The 21995-nt window shown below is 56.7% G+C and overlaps 1 protein-coding gene across 1 annotated transcript in view; it reads left to right on the top strand.

The window, feature by feature from the left end:
* The window catches only part of CACNA1S (calcium voltage-gated channel subunit alpha1 S), a 63759-nt gene that overhangs the window by 24313 nt on the left and 17451 nt on the right, over window positions 1–21995 (top strand). Inside the window, exons 10-27 of the mRNA XM_058533936.1 lie at window positions 462–622; window positions 3757–3982; window positions 4694–4901; window positions 5899–6019; window positions 6846–6960; window positions 8018–8111; window positions 8795–8864; window positions 11159–11291; window positions 11938–12067; window positions 12832–12891; window positions 14495–14601; window positions 15120–15207; window positions 15475–15582; window positions 17887–17939; window positions 18234–18380; window positions 18823–19024; window positions 19506–19664; window positions 21481–21591. Coding sequence (XP_058389919.1) covers window positions 462–622; window positions 3757–3982; window positions 4694–4901; window positions 5899–6019; window positions 6846–6960; window positions 8018–8111; window positions 8795–8864; window positions 11159–11291; window positions 11938–12067; window positions 12832–12891; window positions 14495–14601; window positions 15120–15207; window positions 15475–15582; window positions 17887–17939; window positions 18234–18380; window positions 18823–19024; window positions 19506–19664; window positions 21481–21591 — 2293 coding nt within the window. The remainder of the gene's footprint in view (window positions 1–461; window positions 623–3756; window positions 3983–4693; window positions 4902–5898; window positions 6020–6845; window positions 6961–8017; window positions 8112–8794; window positions 8865–11158; window positions 11292–11937; window positions 12068–12831; window positions 12892–14494; window positions 14602–15119; window positions 15208–15474; window positions 15583–17886; window positions 17940–18233; window positions 18381–18822; window positions 19025–19505; window positions 19665–21480; window positions 21592–21995) is intronic.

Below are 21995 nucleotides of genomic sequence, written 5' to 3'. Positions count from 1 at the left end.
TTGCCCAACGCTGCCAAATTGCTCTCCAGAGAGGTTGCACTGACCGGGAAAGTGCCCTTTCCACACACGCTCCTCATCACCAGAGGTGATGAATTGTCAAAGAACTGCTCTTTAAGAGGCAAAATGCTGCATCTCCGTGTTGCTTTAACTAAAATTAACATGTCCGGAGCCCCCACTGTCTGCGGGGCCCTAGGCTAAGCATTTTGCTGGCATTCTCTCTAATGCCCTCTGAGGTTGGCGGCGTCATTATTCTTCTCTGAAAGATGGAGAACTTTGCTAGTTAGAGGCAAGATTTTAAACCAGTCTGCTCTACAGCCCATGTCCTTTGTCTCTCTTGTGTGGCTGGAGGGGCGAGTGGGTGATCAGACTGGGGATGGCGAGTCTGTGCGAAAGGAACCGCAGAAAGGTGGGGCCTAGAGTGAAGCTGCTCCTTGCCTCCATCCTCCTGTCTCCTCCCTCAGCCGACACTGGCGGCAATGGAACCGCATCTTTCGCTGGAAGTGCCACGACGTGGTCAAGTCCAGGGTCTTCTACTGGCTGGTCATCCTGATCGTGGCCCTCAACACCCTGTCCATCGCCTCAGAGCACCACCACCAGCCTCTCTGGTTGACCCACTTGCAAGGTGAGACAGTGCGGAGTGAGGCCAGGGAGAGTACGGATGTGGCTGATGCCCAAAGCCAGCCATTGGCACCTCAGGTTTTGCAGAAGAGGTCAATTCGTTATTGCCATTGTTTTCTAGAATTTAGGGGCTGGTGGTACTTTTCTCCTCAAGGCGTTACCAGGGACAATAACAGAACACATTGGGAAAACTCCAGGTGCTTGCCCAGGTGTCTGGGCAAATTATTACAATTCCAGATCCCGAACGTAAAGATTACCAGTAATTTAGAACTCCCAGGATCCAAGTTCAAATGCTACTACAAAAACAGCACTCCTTCACCATTTATTGAGTACACACTGCACGCAAGGCACAGAAGAAGAACTGAAGACACTGAGAGAACTAACACGCTGCTCTTGCCTTCAAGGAGCTTCCTTAGCTGAGGAGGAGACAGACGTTAATAAACAATGTCAAGTGAACACAGGGAGGGCGGTGATAGAGGCGAATGCAAGGTGGCCAGAGGAGATGCTGGAGCTCCGTGGGTCTGAAAGAAAAAGAGACAAGGCCCAGGCAGACAAAGGGAGGGGGGATTCCTGCAGAAGGAACAGCAGGTGCAAAGATGTGAAGAGATGCAACAGCCTGGTGAATTCGGGGGGCTATCGGAACTTCCGATGCGACTGAGAGTGGCAACAGGTGTCTTTGCTCATCGAGGGCCTTATACACTCTAATAAAGCATTGGGACTTTATATTGAGGCAATGGGAAGCTAATGAAATTAATACAAAACAATATAATATAATATAATGTAATATAATATAATATAATATAATATAATATAATATAATATAATGTAACATAATACAAATATAAGCAGGAATACAGCATGATGAGGCCTGAGTTCGTGGAGGATCAGTCTGGTGGAAAGTTACCCATCAGCCCACCCACGTGGTGGAGGATCCCCTGTGTGTGGCGCTCTGGACAGTGACAAGGACCAGAAAGAGGAAAGGGGGCCAATTCCAACTACATCGAGGACCAACTAAATGTCCTCCCCACCACATAGACATAGCGATGCTGCCTAAGTCATGATGACAATACTGCAAAGAAGGAAAAGGAAATCTCTGGGTACAGAAACAAAGAAGCAACTGAAAGCTCATGAGCTGACTTCTGGGAACATTTTAGACACAGACCTAAACCCTATGGGGTGGCAGCTGGGTTCTCAAAGCCTATCAGGGACAGGAGGCAGGGCCGGGGTCTTCATGAGGTAGAGACTGGGGCTGACCACTTGCCTAGAGCCAGGGCCCCAAGAGAGCTCCCCCATGTAAGGGAAGCAAAAACCTTAACCACCCATTGGGCCAAGGAAGGGGCTGGGGAGTTTATCCCTGCTAGAGGCTCACAGGGGAGGAAAAATCTCTCCAGTGACAAATCGAAATCCAATCTCTGCCCAGTATAGGTAGGGGGCCCAATGTGTACTATCCTTCATGGTGTAGGGATCCTAATCTAAGACAGTAACCTAAAAACTAGTCACAGACCAGAGCAACCCCGGGGGTACCCAGCAGAAGCAAACCCAAGCCACTCTGTAAGGGTGCTTCTCAACCCAAGGTAGACAGAATTTCTGCTGGGAAAGGTGTTTCCTGAAGATGAGCTCACAATCAAACAATTGCAAACCAAAAAGGAACAGGGCCACCCTGAGGAAGAGTTATCAGGCACACCACCAGGAGCCTGAGAGAATAGAGCAGCACCAAACAGACAATGTTTTAAATGATGAAAGAGATAAAAGAAGGAAAACAAATAGAAAAAAAGACTGTCTTTTTTTATGGGAAGGAGATAGGAAACAAAGCTACAGATAAAATGTATCCGTCCATCCATTCATTCATTGCAACCAATCTTCTTGAGAGCCCCTTGAATGTGCCAAGCATTGGCAAAGACCAAATGTGGTCAAGATGTCAACACTGCCCACCAAGAGGAGTCAGAGACGAATTTGAGGTTCCTGGCCTATGCAGATAAATGGATGGTAACATCACTTACTGAGATAGGGAAGACGGTCATTGACCAGGTATTTTTGGAGGGTGGGTGAGGATGGGCAGTACCCATCAGCTTAGTCTTGGCCATGTTGAGTTTGAGGTGCCTTGGAGACATCTCAATGGAGATGTCAAGGAGACAGATGGAAAAATAGGTCTGGAACTCATCAGACAGGTCTGAGTTGAAGAATTAAGATCCAGGAGTCCTCGGCAGGGATGGCAGCTGAAGCTGTGGTCTTAAATGGCATCACCAGATCACTGGGGCACAGTGTATACTCCAGGGTACAGCTCAAGTCCAGCATCAACGATTAGATAAGGAATGCATCTTCAGAGGAGGCTTAAGAGGAGCTGGAGACATAGAGAAATCCAGAAGGAGTGGAATCACAGAAGCCAAGGAAAGAGAATGTTTGAAAAAGCAAGAGGTTGGTCAACAGTACCTACTGCTTCCGGGAGGTCAGGAAAATGAGGGTTAAAATGCCCCCTGGATTTGGTGACAGGGAAGTGACTGACGACCCTGAGGGAGCTGTTGGTGGAGTGGTGAGGGGGCCCAGTTGAGTGTGAGGTGAAGAGTGGAGGGGGCAGGAAGTGAAGAAGTAAAGAGGTCAAAGTAGATAACTCTTCCTGGAAGTTTGGCTGTGACAGGGAGGAGAAGGCCAGGGCGAGAGCACGGGGAAGTGGGAGAGACCAGCCATTTTACAGTGACAGTGGGAGGATCCATTTGAAAGGAAGAATTAAATACATAGGAAGAAGAGGGTCATCGACAGTGGGTTTCCTGAGGTGGGGGTGGGGGAGGCCAAAGCACAGGTGGACAGACCGGCTTTTGAGGGTGGAGGGACCCCTCGCTAGCAGGAGCGGGGAGGGGTGCAGTCATGACAGAGTGGCAGAGCTTAATGAAGTTAAGTGGCATTAGTAGTGGAACTCTCTTCTTGTTAAATACAGCGTGGTTTAGCTTTGTAGAAATCTAGATTAGCGTTCCTTCAATGCGGAAAAATTCACCAGGTTTTACTGGATTTTGAGAGTAGAAAAAGGATGACGCCCTGGAAAGGTGGGGAGGGTGTCCTGGGTTGAGGGCTGAGTGCGGCAAAGGCTGGGCGCCAGGAACGGGGCAGGAGAGCGCGGCTGAGGTTGCAGTGCCGATCCTGCAGAGGTGGCCAACCGGGTGCTGCTGTGCCTCTTCACCGTCGAGATGCTGATGAAGATGTACGGGCTGGGCCTGCGCCAGTACTTCATGTCCATCTTCAACCGCTTCGACTGCTTCGTGGTGTGCAGCGGCCTCCTGGAGATCCTGCTGGTGGAGTCGGGCGCCATGACCCCGCTGGGCATCTCCGTGCTGCGCTGCATCCGCCTCCTCAGGATCTTCAAGATCACCAAGTGAGTGCCGGGTGGCTGGGCCCTGGGCCCCACGCGCACAGCACTGGTCTGGTCTACCCCTGTCTCAGTTCCCATGGTCGGGGTCTCTGCAAGTCCACCTGTGGCCCCTTGTCCAGGCCGTCCCTCCCTCCGTGAAATAACCTCCCTCTCTGCAGAGAAATGACCTCAGTCTTCTCTTCTTTTCTTCTCTTACGTTGCCTTAGGGCAGGGCAGGGATGGGGGAGTGTGGAAATGAGGGAGGAAGGAGAAAAAGAAAGGACTGGGAGAGGGAAGAAGGAGGGGAGGGTGAGAGGGAAGGAGAGCAGTGGAGAAAGGGAGCAGGAAGTAGGAAGGAGGCTACAGAACAGAGGGGTGACGGAGGGCAGTGAGGGGAAGGACTTGATTGGGCCCCGCCGCAGCTGGCACCGCGCTGGGCACGGGGGGGGGACTGGTGCGTGAGGGAGAAGCGGGTCCTTACTCTCGGGGCGGCTGTACTGGTGGTGGGGCCAGAGTTACACAGCAGTCCCACGAACGAGTATGAAACGGCAATCTGAGATCCCACCCTGAAGGAAGGAGCGAGGGGGTGGCCACCATGTGTCCAGGGCCTTCCTGCCCGGGCAGCCCTGTCCCCTGTGTTCCATCCCTCCTGAGCCTTTGCCCCGGGCCCGCCCAGACCCCACGGCCACAGGCGCGAGGGGGCGCCCCTCCCCACCCTGTGGCCTCTTCCTTCAGGTACTGGACGTCGCTGAGCAACCTGGTGGCGTCCCTGCTCAACTCCATCCGCTCCATCGCCTCCCTGCTGCTGCTGCTCTTCCTCTTCGTCGTCATCTTCGCCCTGCTGGGCATGCAGCTCTTCGGGGGCAGGTACGACTTCGAGGACACGGAGGTGCGGCGCAGCAACTTCGACAACTTCCCACAGGCCCTCATCAGCGTCTTCCAGGTGGGCTGGGCGCAGGTGCTGAGTCCTGCTTCCCGTCTTTCAAGGTCAGGGTGGGCCTCTCCCCCTCCAAGAAGCCCTCTCTGATCTGCTGGTGTGAGTTCCGCGTCCCTCTCCAGGCTGCCTCAGCCCCTGTGCTTCTCTCCCTTGTGAGGGCTGCTCCTCTGTCTCCTCCACACCCCTGTGGCTAGGAGCTGTGCCCAGCTTGTCCTATTGGCTTCGCCCCTGGTGCCAGCAGAGTGCTGGCCCACAGCAGGGTAGCACTTAGTGAGTGAATGGAGCTGGGCGGGCTGGCGGTCCAGGTGCCTGCTTTCACCGCACGGGCTCCCCATATCGCTGAGCACAGAGTCAGACAAGGTGGCCTCTCCCCCAAGGCGGCGGAAGCCCCCAAGAAACGCAGACCATCGCTCACTGTGGAGGCACGGCTCAGCCAGTGCTCTCTAAGGCCACCCAGGGAGCGCGGCTGTGGCTCCCCCACAGGCCGTCGGAGCCTCAGGCCTCCGGGAGGAGCTGCCTCATGTGGAGCAGAGGGACACTCCTCTCATGGGAGCCAGTGCTCATGAGGAATGCCACCGCCTTGGTGCCAGTGGGAAGGGCAGTGTGACAGTGGATTGGTCCTATAGACGGCTTCACCCTCTCTCTCCTCATTCACCCCACTGGCCGGCCAGGCACCGTGCCTGACACTTTACGCTGTTTCTGGAGGTTGCAATGACAGGAGGCCGGGTGGGTGCAGTGCGGTTGAGCCTGGGCAGTAGGAGCAGGGTGCGGGGAAGAGGTGACCCCACAGTCCAACTGCTTGGCCCTGGAGAGCCAGCAACAATATTTTCGATCAGTGGAAGAGGTGGAAGGAGGAGAGCGGGGGCCTCTCATCCTGGGCCGTGGATGAGGGGGGAAGGTCTGGGGGATTGGCAGAGTCGGAGGGAACTTTGGACAGTGCAGTTCCCGCAGAAGACTCTCAAGTCCCTCCATGTCCCCCCACCACTGCCTCCTCTCCCCCCAGGTCCTGACAGGTGAGGACTGGAACTCTGTGATGTACAACGGCATCATGGCCTACGGCGGGCCGTCCTACCCCGGCATGTTCGTGTGCATTTACTTCATCATCCTTTTTGTCTGTGGCAACTGTATCCTCTCGGGAGCACGGTACAGAAAAGAACTCAGGGAGCAGGGTTGGGTGAGGGGCTTAAAACGGGGGTCAGAGTGCCCACTTGCCAGGCCCCAGGCCCTATGGCTGGAGGGGAGCTCCCGGGCTCATGGCGGGGGGGGGGGGGGGGGGGGGGGGATAGGACACAGCAAATAGCAAGAGCAGGTATAGCCGTAGGGTAGTTCCTTCCACCAGGAGGTTAGAGAACCACAGAGTGACCAGTTACAGGTCGGAGGAGTAATCCCAGAAATGTCGGTGAGCCTGGAGCAGGCAGGAGGAAGGACAAGGCTTTGAGGAGCAGTGAAGATGGTGGGACCGACTGTCCAAAGGCACCAGGCAGTTGGAGCTTGGGCACTGAGAGGTGAGACAGGCAGATGGGAGGGTGAGGTGGACGGGGCAGAGAAAGCCGACAGTGCCCCCCTGCACCGTGGAATCTGATATTATAGTGGGGAGGGAGGGGACCCTTGTTCCTCGAGCTCCTGTGTGCAGAGCATGATTCTCACTGCAGTGCCTCCCCGGCTCCCCACACCATCCGGAGCGGGGGCTGCAACCAGTCCCGGGCAGGACGAGGATGGTATTCAAGGCCTCAGTGGATTCAGGCCCCATTGTGGGCGCCCTCTGCAGGCAGGCTCCTCTGAGGACGCTTGTCCACGTCCCTGGGCCCGTGCCCTCCCGTGGGGTAACCCTGGCAAGATGGACTCCAACGACCCCACTAAGAAAGCAGGTTAGGTCTTGCCAACACGCAGGCAGGACAGGACTCCAGCACCCCTTTCCCACAAGCCAAGGCTCCTTAGCTGCCGCCCCAGACATCCTGCTCAACGTCTTCCTGGCCATTGCTGTGGACAACCTGGCCGAGGCGGAGAGCCTGACTTCTGCCCAGAAGGCCAAGGCAGAGGAGAAAAAGCGCAGGAAGATGTCCAAGTGAGTGCCGCACCCCTCAGGGAGGGCCTGGAGGTCAGCCAGGTGTTGGCCTCCCAGCTCTGGACAGACGGCTCCTTGGAGCCTGAGGAGCAGGGGCCAGGCCACCCAGAGGCACGTCCAGGGGGGCTGAAGACCTGTGAGGCGTCCCTAGGGGCAGGGCTAGAGGCAAGTCGGCCTCCAGACAGGCCTCAGGACATATGAGGGCAGAGCCAGGCAGGGTGGGCAGGGGCTGGGTACCTGGTAAGGGGCCTAGGAGCTCTCCCAGCCCTGACGCTGAGTCACTGTGCTTCTTGGAGGGAGGCCTTTCCCTTTGCAGAGCCTCAGACGTCCTGTCTGTGAAGTGGCCTTTACAATTCTCACCATCCATGAGTTTGTTGTCTGGCTCTCTGTAGCCTGGGCCCCTCTTCCGGGAGGAGAAGCAGGGCTGGTCTTCAGATGGTGTTTTTCCAACTCTGACTATAAATGAATCCCCTGGGGACCTTGTTAAAATGCCGATTCTGATTCTGGAAGTCTGGGGTGGTGTGGAGGTCCTGCATTTCTAACCAGCTCCCAGGAGGCGCCAATGCCACTGGTTGGAGAACCACACTGAGTGGTTCTGGACAGAGGCCTGCTTCCTACAATGCTCCTGCCTACAGGAACAGTACGCCCATTCCTGGTGGAAGCAGGACGGGAAGAGAAAGGGGGAGAGGACGGCAACGGAGTCCAGACATTTCCAAAGAGTTGAGCCCCATCTTGGACCAAACCATGCTCCCACATGTGGAGTCTTCACGACCCAGGAGCAGAGCCCCTTTCCACCCACTCACCAGTTGAGAGACAGTGAGTGTGGCTGACCATGGAGCCACGGCCCCGAGCTGGGCCTCATGCCCTCTCATCACGGAGAAAGGTCTTGCCCAGGCCTACGGCCCTCCCCACTCGGTGGCCTACACTGCTCCCTCCCCCAGAGAGCCCCCTGAGCCCTTGGTGCAGGATCCCCCTGAGGGTTTCGTCAGGCTGAGCAGATCCCCGAGAACTTTCTAGCTGAGCCTCCACTTTGGGTTTTCTTGGTTTTTCAACCCAGGGGTCTCCCAGACAAGTCAGACGAAGAGAGGTCGGTGATGGCCAAGAAGCTGGAGCAGAAACCCAAGGGTGAGGGCATCCCCACCACCGCCAAGGTGAGCATTTCACGGAGGTATTTGCAGAGGCCTGATGGGGAGGGGACTCTGGTCCCCTGGTTCTCCCCTGTGCCTTAGGGTGCTGGTGGACTGGGCTGGGAGCCAGGAGAGTGGCCATCTGCCTGGCTATCAGCACGTGCAGGCGTCTCCTCCACTCTCCTGGGGGAGTCGGTGGCTGCAGCTCCTGCAGGGAATCCTTTGTACTGAGAATCTGGGAACCAGACTTGCTCAGAGTCCCAGCTTCCCGCCCCGTCAAGGTGTCCCCCTCCCCATGCGACACCCCCATTCCACTGAGAGGCCCAGACTGGCTTCCCACCATTTCTAGCCCGGCTTGTTCCAGCCTGCCTCTGCTCAGCCTTCCTGGAGGCTGAGGGAGTGGAGCTCTAAGGATCAGGGAATTGGGCCTGGGGCTCCTGGCCCGGGGGCCTCAGCTCTTCTGGAGAACTAAGAAGGGAGGGGTACAGGCCGAGGTCCTGGCTTTGCCCGTGGTAACCTGGGCAACTGGTCTGACCTTTCTGAGCCTGGCTTCCCATCTGTAAAATGGGAATGATCGTATTACCTTTCCCTCAGGCGTAGGGAGGAGTAAGTGAGCTGAAACTCACACTGGCCTCCAGTAAGCGTTCAGCAAGTGGAAACTACAGCTTTTCTTTTCATCCTCATCTTCTCTGTGTTCCTTCCTACAGCTGAAAATCGATGAGTTCGAATCTAACGTCAATGAGGTGAAGGATCCCTACCCCTCGGCTGACTTCCCAGGTGAGAGTCCTGGGACTGTGGGGGGCTGCTGGGGTGATTCCTCCCCGAGGACCATGTTCTGTGTGTCCCCTACCTGGACCCCTCCATGAGGAGATCCCCTCTGCACCTCGTCATGCAAGTAAGCCACCTGCTAGCCTGCTTCTCCCTACAACACACACAATAGAAACATCCACACATTTTATTTTCATTTAATTCAGCAAGCGTTTGTTGAGTGCCAGCTGTGTGCTTCAGTGCTGAGGATTGTTTACAAGGAGCACAGAGACTCGTAGGTCCACAAGACTTCCATTCCAGCTACACAGAGCAGATCATAGTTGAGGGCACCTCCATCCACATGGTGCAGAAGATGGGCAGGGTCCTCACCATCCAGTGTCCAGCAGGGCTGGGGGCCGGACTGAGACAGGGATAAATAGAACCCTGACTTGCATTGTGGGAAAATCTGGATGAAGGAGACAAGGGTAGGGTGGGAGGGCGGATGGATAAGACACAGCCGTGGATAAACTACAGACATCCCGTAAATGCAAATGACCAGTGGCTGCTGGAGAACTCCTGTTCGTTGGTACCCAGGAGACAACACATGGAGGGAGCAGAACTGGCTGGGCTCATGTTCAATGGCCCCCTGAAGGGCCCTGGTGCCCAGGAGCTCTTGGGTCTCTCTTAGCTCACCAGGAGTCCTTCGGAGCACTGGGTCCCTAGCGCAATGTCCTGTCTATCTGTGGAATCAGCCAATTAGCATCTGTTTGCCCCAGTGACTCTCAACCCCAGGACTTTCTGTGCTCCAAATGGCACAGTGTTTGCACAGAATAGGGACTCAGTAGATAGAAGGAATGAATGAACACATGAAAGGATTTTGACAATTGAGGTGTGGGGAGAATGGAGCAGGTATAGATAAGACTAATAATATTTCTTCAAATACCTGCAGAGATGGGTATTTGGGTTTTAGAATAATTCATCTTGAGCAGTTTCCTTTAACAACCACCACCTAGTAGATGGGGTGGCTGGTGCATGGGTGCGAGGGTGGCTGACCCAGGAAGTCCACGATGAGGGGAAGGGGAAGGGGCTGGAAGAAGTGGGGGGTAGAGGGTAGAGGGGATGTGGGATGGGCAATTGGAAGAGATTTCTTACCAAGGGGGTTGAGTACGTTTATCTGGCTTCTTTCCAAAAATAATGTGAAATGGCTTACAACACAAGATATGTACAATGAAATTAACAAAATGGACACAGACAAAGGAAATCAGAATTACAGGGTAAAAAGAAAGCAAATATGCTAAGTTTAAGAATTAACAGTCTCTACAATTAAGACTCAGATGTGTCTCTGGGGTCTTTGGCAGCGGGGCAAGATGAGAAGTGTCGTGTTAGGACACTCACCGTGAGGAAGAAGAAACAGGGTCTCTGGTGGAGCTGAGAACGTGGGCAGGCTGCCATCACGGAGAGAGCAGAATCCAGTGTCTCTAGGCTTCCCTGAGGGTCTCTGCCCGGGGCCGGCTGGGGTAGGGAGGATGCGGCTGAGGGGTGAGGGAACCAAGGGACTGGGCAAGAGCTGCAAGACAAAGGGCACCCCAGCTTTTGACAGTGCCCCCCAGTCTAATCACTGGATCCTCCCCCCTGGATCTGAGGACCTCAAGTAGTCCGCTCCCTCTATGAGGCCGTGAGACCCAGCAAATGACCCCGGAGTGTCCCTCTCTTGCTGCTAGGCCCGCTCCCACCCCAGGATCTGCCTCGGGACTGGGGGCTGGCTGGAGCTCAAGGAATATTGATTATTTTTTTCATGCTGGCAGTTCCTCCCTGCAATGATTATTTTCAGACTCCTAGCCTGGGAGAGGACCTCAGAGTCCATTTATTTCAACGAGCCCCCTGCCCCTCGTCAATTTCACAAATTGGGGAGCTGAAGCCCAGGAAGGACAGAGGCCTGCCTGGCGTACACAGCAAGTCAGGGGCAAAGCCTGGACCAGAGCTCATCCGAAGCGGGGTCTCCCCTCCAGCCTGTGAGCATTGGAGACGGAGACAGCCCAGCCCTGAGACAGAAGATGCAACAGCAAGGCTTCTTGGCCTTGCTCCTGGCCCCACTTCTGGAAGGTTCTAGCTCAACACTTATCCCTGACAGTTTAAATCTATCCACTGTGGGTAAAGGGAGATGCCTGGCTGGACTCTGCTGACATCCTCATGTCCTGCCCTGGCCTAGTACCACCTTTGTTTGTTGGCTGCCAGGGTTCATGGTTGGGTTCAGAGCACAGAAGCCAGGGGAGCAGTAAAGTATGGAAAGATGCCCCCAATTTCTCTCTCTCCCCTCCACACAGGGGATGATGAAGAAGAAGAGCCTGAGATCCCAGTGAGCCCCCGACCACGCCCCCTGGCTGAGCTGCAGCTGAAAGAGAAGGCAGTGCCCATTCCAGATGCCAGCTCCTTCTTCATCTTTAGCCCCACCAACAAGTGGGTGGTCCCTTGGCTGCTGTGCAGGGTGATTGATGGGGATCTCAGAGAGGGCCGCCTCCTTCTCCTGGTTCCCTGTGCCTACAATTACACTATGAGAAACTCCTTCCTTTAGCTTAAAATCTTGTGCCCTGGTAAAATGCTAGTACCTCTGGGAGAAGCAATGCTTTAAACCTTGTTAGTTACTTATACCTAAGAGGGATTATACATACTGGTTCCTTTCTGAAAGCAATTTTAGGCAGGACAGGGGGGTGAGAGTCGGGGGCAGCTATAGTTCTCACTGGCTTCACAATTTTACGCTTTTAAATATACACAGACTGCAGTCTTCCTGGAGTTTCATCTCTCTGCCTCACGGATGGAGATCAGCCTGTCCCATTCTCTTGGTGGGGAAACAGTAGGGTGGTGGTGGAGTACTGGGGGAGAGGGCAGGTGGTGGGAGGGGCCTTGTTGGGATATGGGACTAAGGCTGCCAGAACAGAATGAGAGGAAGGGCCCCTGCGTGTCCAGCCAGAGGACCATCCAGAAGCAGGCTGTCCTTCTCTACTGCCCTGGGAGGAAGGGATCCAGTGTCCCTCTGCCCGACAGAGGCTGGTGAGGCCTGAGCACCCAGTAGCTCACAGCTCCCTGACCCCCTCCTTCCCCACAGGATCCGTGTCCTGTGTCATCGCATCGTCAATGCCACCTGGTTCACCAACTTCATCCTGCTCTTCATTCTGCTCAGCAGTGCCGCACTGGCTGCCGAGGACCCCATTCGGGCTGAGTCTGTGAGGAATCAGGTGATGGCAGACCCGTGCCCTCTGCCAGCTCGGCACTCATCTCTACTCCGGGCCTCAGCCACCTACACACCTCACTCTGGTGCTGAGTTCAGCTATGTCCTCTATGTGGCTGTAGGCATCAGAGTTTCTCAGAGCTCAAATCCCTGGAGACTGCCCAATCCACTCCTCTGAACAGTGTCGTCACAACATGTGGCACAGACAGGCTCTCATTGCCTGGTTTTAATGATGATGGTGGTGGTGGTGGTGGTGATGGTGGTGATGGTGATAGTGGTGGTGGTGATGGTGACAGTGAGGATGCTGGTGATGGTGGTGATGACGGTGGTGATGTGATGGTGATAGTGATCATGATGGTGGTGGTGATGGTGATGATGATGGCGGTGGTGATGGCGATGGTGATGGTGATGGTGATGGTGGTGGTGGTGGTGGTGATGGTGGTGGTGGTGGTGGTGATGGTGGTGGTGGTGGTGGTGGTGGTGGTGGTGGTGGTGGTGATGCTGGTGGTGGTGGTGATGGTGATGGTGATGGTGATGGTGATGGTGGTGGTGGTGGTGATGATGGTGGTGGTGACGGTGATGGTGGTGGTGGCGATGGTGATAGTGGTGGTGGTGGTGGTGATAATGATGGTGGTGGTGATGGTGATGGTGATAGCAATGATGATTGTGATGATAGTGATGGTGGTGGTAGGGATGGTGATGAAGATGATGATGATGTCGTTGCTCCTCCGTTCCTCTCACTGACCTCTCTCTCCCCTGCCCTGTCACTAGATCCTTGGGTATTTTGACATCGCGTTCACCTCTGTCTTCACTGTGGAGATTGTCCTCAAGGTGAGTGAAGGCCGTGGGACAGCCTGTGCGAGGGGCATCTCCAGGCCGGGGAACCAGACCTGATGTGCCTCTAAATTACACATGCTGCACTCACTCAGGGACTGGGTTGCAGGGATGAGGAAAAAGCAAGAAGAGGCAGAGAGCAGCGGGGAAAGGCTCGCAGGACCCAGAAGACCAGACAGGGTGTCAGCTCGTAGCTGGGGCGAGGGGGTGAGCAGGTGGATGGGTGGAGACGTGAAGTACAACCAACCTGCCATCTGCATGCCTCTCGGCAGAGCACAGTCCATGTCTGTGAAGCCTTAGGCATTTTCTTCCACATCAAAGGCACAGTTAGACCAAGAGTAAACCCAGGGAGCTGTGATTTGCTCCTAGACCTTTGTTACCAATGGCTGAAAGGCCTCTCCCTCCAGGGCCCCCAGAGAAGTGACTGTTGTCCTGGTTGGGTTTCTGGCAGCTCTGCCCTGTCGCTAGCCTCCCACTCCCTGTCCATAGCACATCGCTGCTCTCCTATTCTTGAGGTGGACACACTGGGTTCACACCATCGCCGTGGAGGGTCTGGGGGACAGAGGGAGGGCCTATCTATGACTGAGACCCAGTAGCCCCAACCTTCACCTCCCCAAACGAGGAGCGGGAAGGGGAGCCATGCAGGAGGAGCAGGCTCAGAGCAAGCTGTAGTACAAAATCAAGATAGTCTCTTATTTCAGAGCCCAACTATTACTGGAGTTGCGCAGGAGGAGATGGTAGCTTCCCTGAGTCCAGGAGGACTTCCTGGAGGTGGTGGCAATTCAAGTTAGACCTTGAAATTGGACAGGACTTCATTAGGGAGAGATAGCGGGGGCAATGCAGGACGACAGAACAGTGGCGGCTGCATTGTAAGGAGATGTTTGGGACATGCTCCAAGAGGAGAAAGTGGCTCCCCTGGGTTGGGATACAGCACACATACAGGGGAGGCCTGGGTTCGGATGCTAGGAGGGTGGGTTGGGATGAAATCACTTTGAATACCAGACGAAATCACCTTGAAAGAATTCAACCCTATCAGACTTTAAGGGTATAATGTGTTTGTGCAAAGGGCCTGGGAGACTGTGAGAGACCATAGGAAAGAAGCTGAGAGGAGAGGGAAGGGGTAGCAGAGGGCAGAGAGGGGCGGGGCCTGCTGAAGTTCTTCAACTCCTTGAGGGGGTGCCCAGCCCTGGCTCAGCAATCCTTAGGGCAGAGGTGACTTCTGAAGAAGCTTTCCAGGGAGGACGAGGAGGGTGTTATCAGGTCCTGTGGGAGAGAGGAGGGCCGGGGCTTCCGCACCATGTGGCTCCGTGGGGAAGAGGCCCTGGGGCTCCCTATGGCCTCGGATAGAAGAGGAGGTCAGAGAGCAACGTCTGACATCACTGCCCAGGAGGGGCCTCCATGCTTCCAGAACTGGGGGCAGAGAGTGGGGTGCCCTAGGACACCGCCAGGAGGGGAGTGAAGGATAGAGACCCCCTGGCCGCTGTTGGCCTCAGCACGTGCTCTCCCGGGGCAGACTGAGGCCAATTTTGCCCCCAGAAGCCCTTCTCTGTGGGACAGGCTTGTCCCCCAGCCCTCCCCCAGGATGCATCTCTCTTCCCAGATGACCACCTATGGCGCCTTCCTGCACAAGGGCTCCTTCTGCCGAAACTACTTCAACATCCTGGACCTGGTGGTGGTGGCCGTGTCCCTCATCTCCATGGGACTTGAGTGAGCAGCAGCAGGGGCCGCCTGGGCGGGGACCCACCTCTGCTCCAAGCCAGGGCCTCAAAGCAGGAGGCCCACCTGCTGTTGGTTGGTGGGCACCAAGCCGGACAGGGAGGGCCTCTCAGGGCCACTGATGGGGGTTGGGGGTCCCTGGGGTCATCACCTACTGGAATGAAGTGACAGTGCTAAGTGGGCAGAGCCACGTGCTGGGGACAAGGAGGGGAGGCAGACAGAAAGCAGAGAGTCCGCCAACTTCCCCGCGGGCAGCACAGCCCTTGCCTTGGGATCGCTCCCCACCCCGCTGTGTGATGGGAGAGACAGAGCCTGTAGTTGCCGTCAAGGAGCCCTTATTGTGCTGATGGCGCACCAGGGAGAGAACTGGTCCCGTTGGCAGGGACAGCTTTATCCTGGGGTAGGACAACCGGATTCAGGAAGGGTGGGGGAAGATGGGCGTGTTCTCAGGCAGAAAGCCCGCGGGTGTGGAGCTGAGCAGCTGCCCTCAGCCCCCTGCCCCTCCCCAGGTCCAGCACCATCTCCGTGGTGAAGATCCTCAGGGTGCTGAGGGTGCTGCGACCCCTCCGAGCCATCAACCGAGCCAAAGGGCTGAAGGTGAGAGGGCCCTGGGCAGGACCCCGTCCTTGGGGCAAGGGCCCCAAGAAGGGCAGCAAGGGCCGGACCCCAGAAACCTGACCCCTCCATCGCTGGGGCTCCCGTCCGTCCCCTTTGCCAGATGGGGGTGAGGATGAGGCTGGGCATCGGTGCTTCCCCCAGAGCCTCTCTCCCTCGGGCGAGCTGGGAGGCAGCAAGGCTTGCACCCTCGGGGCCCCCTCAGTGGGGTAGCGAGAGGGGATGGTGCCAACCGGCCTCCCCCCCCAGCACGTGGTGCAGTGCGTGTTCGTGGCCATTCGCACCATTGGGAACATCGTCCTGGTCACCACCCTGCTGCAGTTCATGTTCGCCTGCATCGGCGTCCAGCTCTTCAAGGTGAGCCCTGCTGCCTGCAGCCTCCCCTCCATCCCCAGTGCTGCGGCCAGCGCTCAGGCCAGGGCAAGAGCCAGTCCTCTCCCCCTCTAAGCAAAGGGAGTCCCAAGCTGTGAAATCAGACGTTAGGGACCCCACAGGGTTTTGAGGCTAAGCTCTCTCGAGTCTGGATGCGGTCCCCCCAGGTTCCCTCCCTGGACCCCGTGGCACTGCTGGCCACCATCGCCATTATAGCTGCTGTCTTCCTGGCCCCGCCCGCCAGGTCCTGCAATCATCCTCCCGGCTTTCATCCTTTGTCACCCCTTCCATCCTGCTGGCCTGTCTAGACCATGCTCCCCACCCAGCCCCATCGTCAGCTGGGCCTCTGCACCCCCACTCCCGGCCGGTATGTCTGGCATCGTTCATATCCGCCAGGAGCTTCTGAGGGTGGGAGCCCATCATCTCACGTCTGGGAGCCCACCTCACTCTGCTCTCACTTTCCTGGGAGAACATGGCCATTCGCTCCCGCTCTGGGAACCGGCCCTCCAACGGGGCACCTCCCACTGAGCTGCTTCCTGGCTGCCTCTGGCTTTCAGATCATGTGCAGGACACAGAAATTGATACCTGAGTACACCCCGCCACCACTGATACTCCCTTTCAGGACCCAACCTGCTCCCGCCCCCAAAGCGTGATCTTTTAAAATCACGGTTATGTAACCTCAGTGGGACCTAGACATGCAATGACATCATCTTACAATCATTCATTCATTCTTTCGACAAACATTTATGGCCAGGGCCTCTGCTGGGGCTGAGGTGTCATGAAGCAAATGGAACAAATCCCTCCCTGCGGGCAGGGAGCAGGTTCTGGGGAGAGCAGTCAGCGTGGAGCTCCCAGAGGGCCTTCACGGGGTGGCTCCTGTTTGTCACCATCCTGGGGGGCGGGAGGGCCACGACTTAGAAAACGGTATCTAGACTCCAGATAGCTCAGCCTCAAAGCATAGTGCTCAGCGATCTGCAGGCGCCGCCTCCTCCTCCTCCAGCAGAGGGCTGCCCCCACCTCCGCCCCCAGCCTCCTCCTCTGCCCGCAGCCCTGCGACCCCTGAGGGCAGTCTGCGTCTAACTAACTCGTCCCTCACCCTGGCCCTGCCCAGGACCTAGCCCACCCGTAGGAGGCCTGCAAGACCGGCCCGGGAGGAGATGAGCAGCCTGCGGCTCCGTGTCCCTTCCTTGCAAGAGCAGTTGACCTTCAACCCCCAACTCCCCTGTGCTTTATCAAAAGATCCCCAGTTCCCGCCTCCCAGACCAGAGTCAAACATCAGCTGCAAGTGGCATCGTACGTCATATCTCACTCTGTGGACACTTGTCACCTGCATTCCATGTTACGTCGTGACTTTGACGTTGCTTTCCACCTGAAATCAGTCTCAAGGGCCCAGAAACCTGCCCAGTGGCAGCTGTGTCCTCTCTCTGTTTGTCTCCCCATGTCACCTGCCTCCTGTCTCCACTCTGCTCCAGCCACCACAAAGGGGGGTGTGGCAGGAATGGCAAAACCCCGCAGTGTGCCCTCAGCTCATCCTCTGTCCCTGGCTGAGGCAGTTTCCCCCCTGGGCCTTTGAGGGAACCTGACCCAAATCCATGGATTTCAAACTCAATTTAGCTACGTTAAGACCCAGCAATCAACTCCTTTTGTTCAGACAAAATCTGTGGGTGTCCAATATGGGATGAAGATACAAGAGAAAGTGCTCTGGCTGGAATCAGTAGACAGCAGACAGAGCCCACCTACTCAGGCCTTGGGGTGGGGTGTGCAGGGACCCCTGCTCAGTTACGAGACAAGTTGTATCATCAGGGCCCAGCTGGGCTCCGTCCCTGTGGCTCCTGTTCCCACGGCAGCCCCGTGGCCACCCCACTGGCAGAAGGAAGGTGAGAGTAGGGGCAACCCTTCTTCTTGCTCTGTAATGGGGAGACCCCAAGAGGGCTTCCTGCAGCAGTGGGAGCAGGGGGCTCCCTGAGGGAGGAGCGAGGGCCAAGCTGCATTCATATTTCCATCCCCCCAGGCCCAGCTGGGGGCCTCAACAAGTGCTCCATCTGAGGAACTAGCTTCTCAGCCTTGGCAGCATCTGGTGGGGAAGCCTGTGGGGCAGCTGAGGGAATGGATGATGGTGAAGGAGAAAGACCCGTCTGGGGCCTGCCCCCAGGGTTAGGCCACCCCTCTGAGAGGAGGAGACGGACTCCTGCTTCCTTCTCCCTTCCACCATTCACTTCCATAGCCCATTTTTCAATCCTGTTTCCATGACAACGCATCTCCCTCCCTCTCTCCTTCTCTGGGACACAGGGGAAGTTCTTCAGCTGCAATGACTTATCCAAGATGACAGAAGAGGAGTGCAGGTACGCTGTGCTCTGCTGGCCAAGGGTCACTGGCTGGGGGACCATGTGTGAGGGGCAGGGTGGCCCTTCAGCCTGGGGGATCAGAGGAGCCTGAGCCCCCAGGCCCAGAAGAGGTATTCATGGAAGCTCCTCTCCCTGGGTAACTGCAGGGAGGGACTGCCCAGCGGTGTCTCCTCTGGTCCCTGGCCTGGACCTTCATTTCTCCTGCCCACTCACTGCCCAGGGCCCAGAGGACGTGGGTGGGAGGTGGCAGCCCAGCCACGCACAGTGGAGTGACGGGGCCTCCCGCCGCAGGGGCTATTACTACGTGTACAAGGACGGGGACCCCACGCAGATGGAGCTGCGTCCCCGCGAGTGGATACACAACGACTTCCACTTCGACAACGTGCTCTCGGCCATGATGTCACTCTTCACGGTCTCCACCTTTGAGGGATGGCCTCAGTGAGTGAGAACTGGGGCCTGCGTCCAATGCGGGCACCATAGGGGCAGTGCCAAGGGGACAGCTTGTCCCTCCACAGCCCCCGCTGCACTCTGCAGGTGCTCTACAAACCCCATCAGCTCTGATGGTTTGTAGGACTGGTGAGCCTGACCAGGGGGCTCTGACAAAATGTACCCAGTCCCCCCATAGGCGTGGGCCTCTCTGCCCACAGGAGACCCCTACTGGTTGATTAGGGACAGATGGGGCATCCCGTGGGAAGGCAGGCCCATCCCAGGATCTGTTCCAGCTTTCCTGGCTCAATCCTAACTTCTCTCCCATCACTTGACTGTTCACAAAGCTCCCTTGGCTCCCCACGGCAGGGGGGATAAAACCCACCCTTCCTGGCCTGGCTCTCTGCCTCATCACCCCAGCCCAGCCCATTCTCCCTTCTCTGCCCACACCAAGGCTGCTGTACAAGGCCATAGACTCAGACAAGGAGGACATGGGCCCCATCTACAACAACAGAGTGGAGATGGCTATCTTCTTCATCATCTACATCATCCTCATTGCCTTCTTCATGATGAACATCTTTGTGGGTTTCGTCATCGTCACCTTTCAGGAGCAGGGGGAGACTGAGTACAAGAACTGCGAGCTGAACAAGAACCAGGTGCCTGGGCTGCCTGCCGCAGGTGGAGAGCAGAGCCCCAGCAGGCCTCCTGCCAGCCTGAGCCCTAGGCTCTGGCCAGGGAAGAGTCCTTGGGTTGGCGGTGGCCCCAGACCTCCATTTGATGCCCAGACTCAGCCTCCACGCACTCTACCCTGTCTCCAACCCATCTCTAATCTGAAGCAGTACAACTTGGTGGGGTGGCACTTCTCATGGACCCTCATGATGCCCAGAGAAACATGCCCTTCAGAGCCCTTGGGCTGGGCTACATCCCTGTTAGAGATGGGCTGTGATGACTCAAGGGGAACCCACAGGCCCAATGGGACTCTTCCCTAAATAGTCCAGGAGGGTCCCTCAGCCTCAAGTTCCAACCCACAGCTGCTCCTGGCTTGCCAGAATGAGGGTACCCCAAGTCCATGGATGTGGGAGGAGAGGGAGGGACGGGCCCCTCGGTGCTGACCTGCCCTGTCGTGTTGTGTCTCAGCGCCAGTGTGTGCAGTACGCCCTGAAGGCCCGCCCTCTGAGGTGCTACATCCCCAAAAACCCATGCCAGTACCAGGTGTGGTACGTGGTCACCTCCTCCTACTTTGAATACCTGATGTTTGCCCTCATCATGCTCAACACTATCTGCCTGGGCATGCAGGTAAGGGCCAGGGCACAAGGGCCTGGTGCACGAGGGCTGGGCATGCACCTAACAGACAGGGGACAAGGGTTTGATGCACGGGGGCTCAGCATGCAAGTAACAGACAGGGGACAAGGGCCTGATGGACTGGGGCTGGGCATGCATGTAAGGGCCAAGGGACAAGGGCCTGATGCGTGGGGGCTGGGCATGCAGGTAAGGCCCAGGGGACAAAGGCCTGCTGCACGGGGGCTGGGCATGCAAGTAACAGGCAGAGGAAAAAGACCTGATGGACTGGGGCTGGGCACGGAGGTAAGGGCCAGGAGATAAGGGCCTAATGCACTGGGGCTGGGCATGCAGGTAAGCCCTAGGGGACAGGGCCTGAGGGATCAGGGCTGGGCATGCAGGTAAGGCCCAGGAGACAAGGGCCTGAGGGATCAGGGCTGGGCATGCAGGTAAGGACCAGGGGACAGGGCCTGAGGGATCAGGGCTGGGCATGCAGGTAAGGGCCAGGGGACAAGGGCCTGATGCACTGGGGCCTTGGCAGTGCAGGTGGACAATACAGGGTTCCAGTCTGGTTTTCCCAAGGTGCTTTTCCCAGCGCCTGCTGTGTGCCAGGCCCTGTGTGGTGAGGTGCTATGTGGGATACAGCAGTGACCTGTCCCCAGGCCTTGTTGTTTACTAAGAAGGTAGTCCGAGCACGCACACAGCTGTGGTGATTCTGTCAACAGGAGGTGGCTGTGCAGGAGGACGAGGCAGTGTAGGAAGTAGCAAGTGCTTTCCCTGTTTTCCTTCTGCTGTTGCAAATCTGGCCAGTTGAGTTGGTTGGAATTTTGGCTTCAGTCCCAAGAAAGATGGCTTTACTATCCCCAGAACAGGTGTCTCTTAGGAGTCGAGCACGCTGTATAGACATGTCATAACCAGCAGCATCGTTATCAAGCCTTAATTAAGCATCTGATCCCTTAAGTCCTGTATAAATAGAATCATACTGCTAGGCTCCCCGAACCTAGGAGCCCAAGACACCCCCGACGACAGACCACACATTGCCAGGTGGTGAGGATGTGGGAAGGGAATCGCCGAGTCGACAGGTCCAGATCAGAGGGGATCATGAGCAGCAGCTGGAGCTTGGGTCCGAGCTGGGCAGCAGAACGGGGCAGTCCTGCCAAGACGGGGTAGAGTGGGAGCAGCCAGCAGGTCCTTCTGAACTACCTGGGAAGGGTTTGTGGAAGAAGTGGGATTTCATCAACTTTCTACAAAAAAAAGGGGGTAAGAGGTTCCTGGGAAATTCTAGAAGGAAACAGATGTAAGGAAGGTCACAGTGGTGGGTCATGGGGGCTAAGGTCACTGCTTTGAGCTGCCTCACTGTCATGGGGGCAGCATGCGGACACAGTAAGCTTGGTGAGCCCACGTCCCACCTGTGGTTGGTGGTAATACCAGCTCTGGAACCCAGGGGCTTCTCTTCTAGTCCTGTGCCCAGACGAGGGGACAGAACTCATCACAGAGCCCTGCTAGGGGCACCCCCCGGTCATCCCAGGACAGACGTGTAACTGAGCTCTGGCCTAGCAGCCCCGTGTATAGATGAACACGCACAGCAGGACCCGGCATCGGGGACCTCTCCTCCTCTTCTCGTCATCTCTTTGCAGGGAGGGGGGCACCCATTAGACTTGGTAGAATTCAGGGATTGCTAATGCAGGTGCCTAGTTTTCTGAGATTAGAAAAAAGGTGGGCAGGGGGCCAAGGAAGAGGGTTGGGGGCAGCTCAGGAAGAGCATGGGGCTCTGGGAATGCAGCCTGCAGGGTGGGAAGGCGAGCGCTCCCAGCGCCCCTGTGCCCCTCCACAGCACTACAACCAGTCAGAGGAGATGAACCACATATCAGACATCCTCAACGTGGCCTTCACCATCATCTTCACCCTAGAGATGATCCTCAAACTCATGGCATTCAAGGCCAGGGTGAGTGCGGGGGCCTCAGGGCAAGATGAGCCAGAGGGCCTTCCCGTGGAGCACCCCCTAGCCTCATTCTGCTCAAGGCCCTTCATACAGAACTTCTGCTCTCAACCTGCTCACCCCTTTGCCCATTTCTGCCTTCAGAGCCCGGGCAGGAAAGATAGTCAGGCTGCCGAAACTGGGCAATAACAGAATAGACGCTGGTTCCTCTTCCCGCCCTTCCTTGAGCCTGTCTTACATTTCCCGCCTTCCCTTTAGCTTCTGAAGAATGAGCCCGGGGCTGGGGGAGTATCTTGCTGGGTCTCTGGTTCACAAGTCCACTCCCACAGTGCCCAGCCCAGCCACACCAGCACCATCAAGCCCCAGACACGGCTCCAGCGGGGAGCAGGGGGATGAGAGAGTTCCCCATC

The sequence above is a fragment of the Diceros bicornis genome, chromosome 38, assembly GCF_020826845.1.
Source record: "Diceros bicornis minor isolate mBicDic1 chromosome 38, mDicBic1.mat.cur, whole genome shotgun sequence".
In the NCBI taxonomy this organism is placed as follows: Eukaryota; Metazoa; Chordata; class Mammalia; order Perissodactyla; family Rhinocerotidae; genus Diceros; species Diceros bicornis.
The sequence above is the reverse complement of the archived record's forward strand: the minus strand, read 5'-3'. Positions and strand labels throughout refer to the sequence as shown.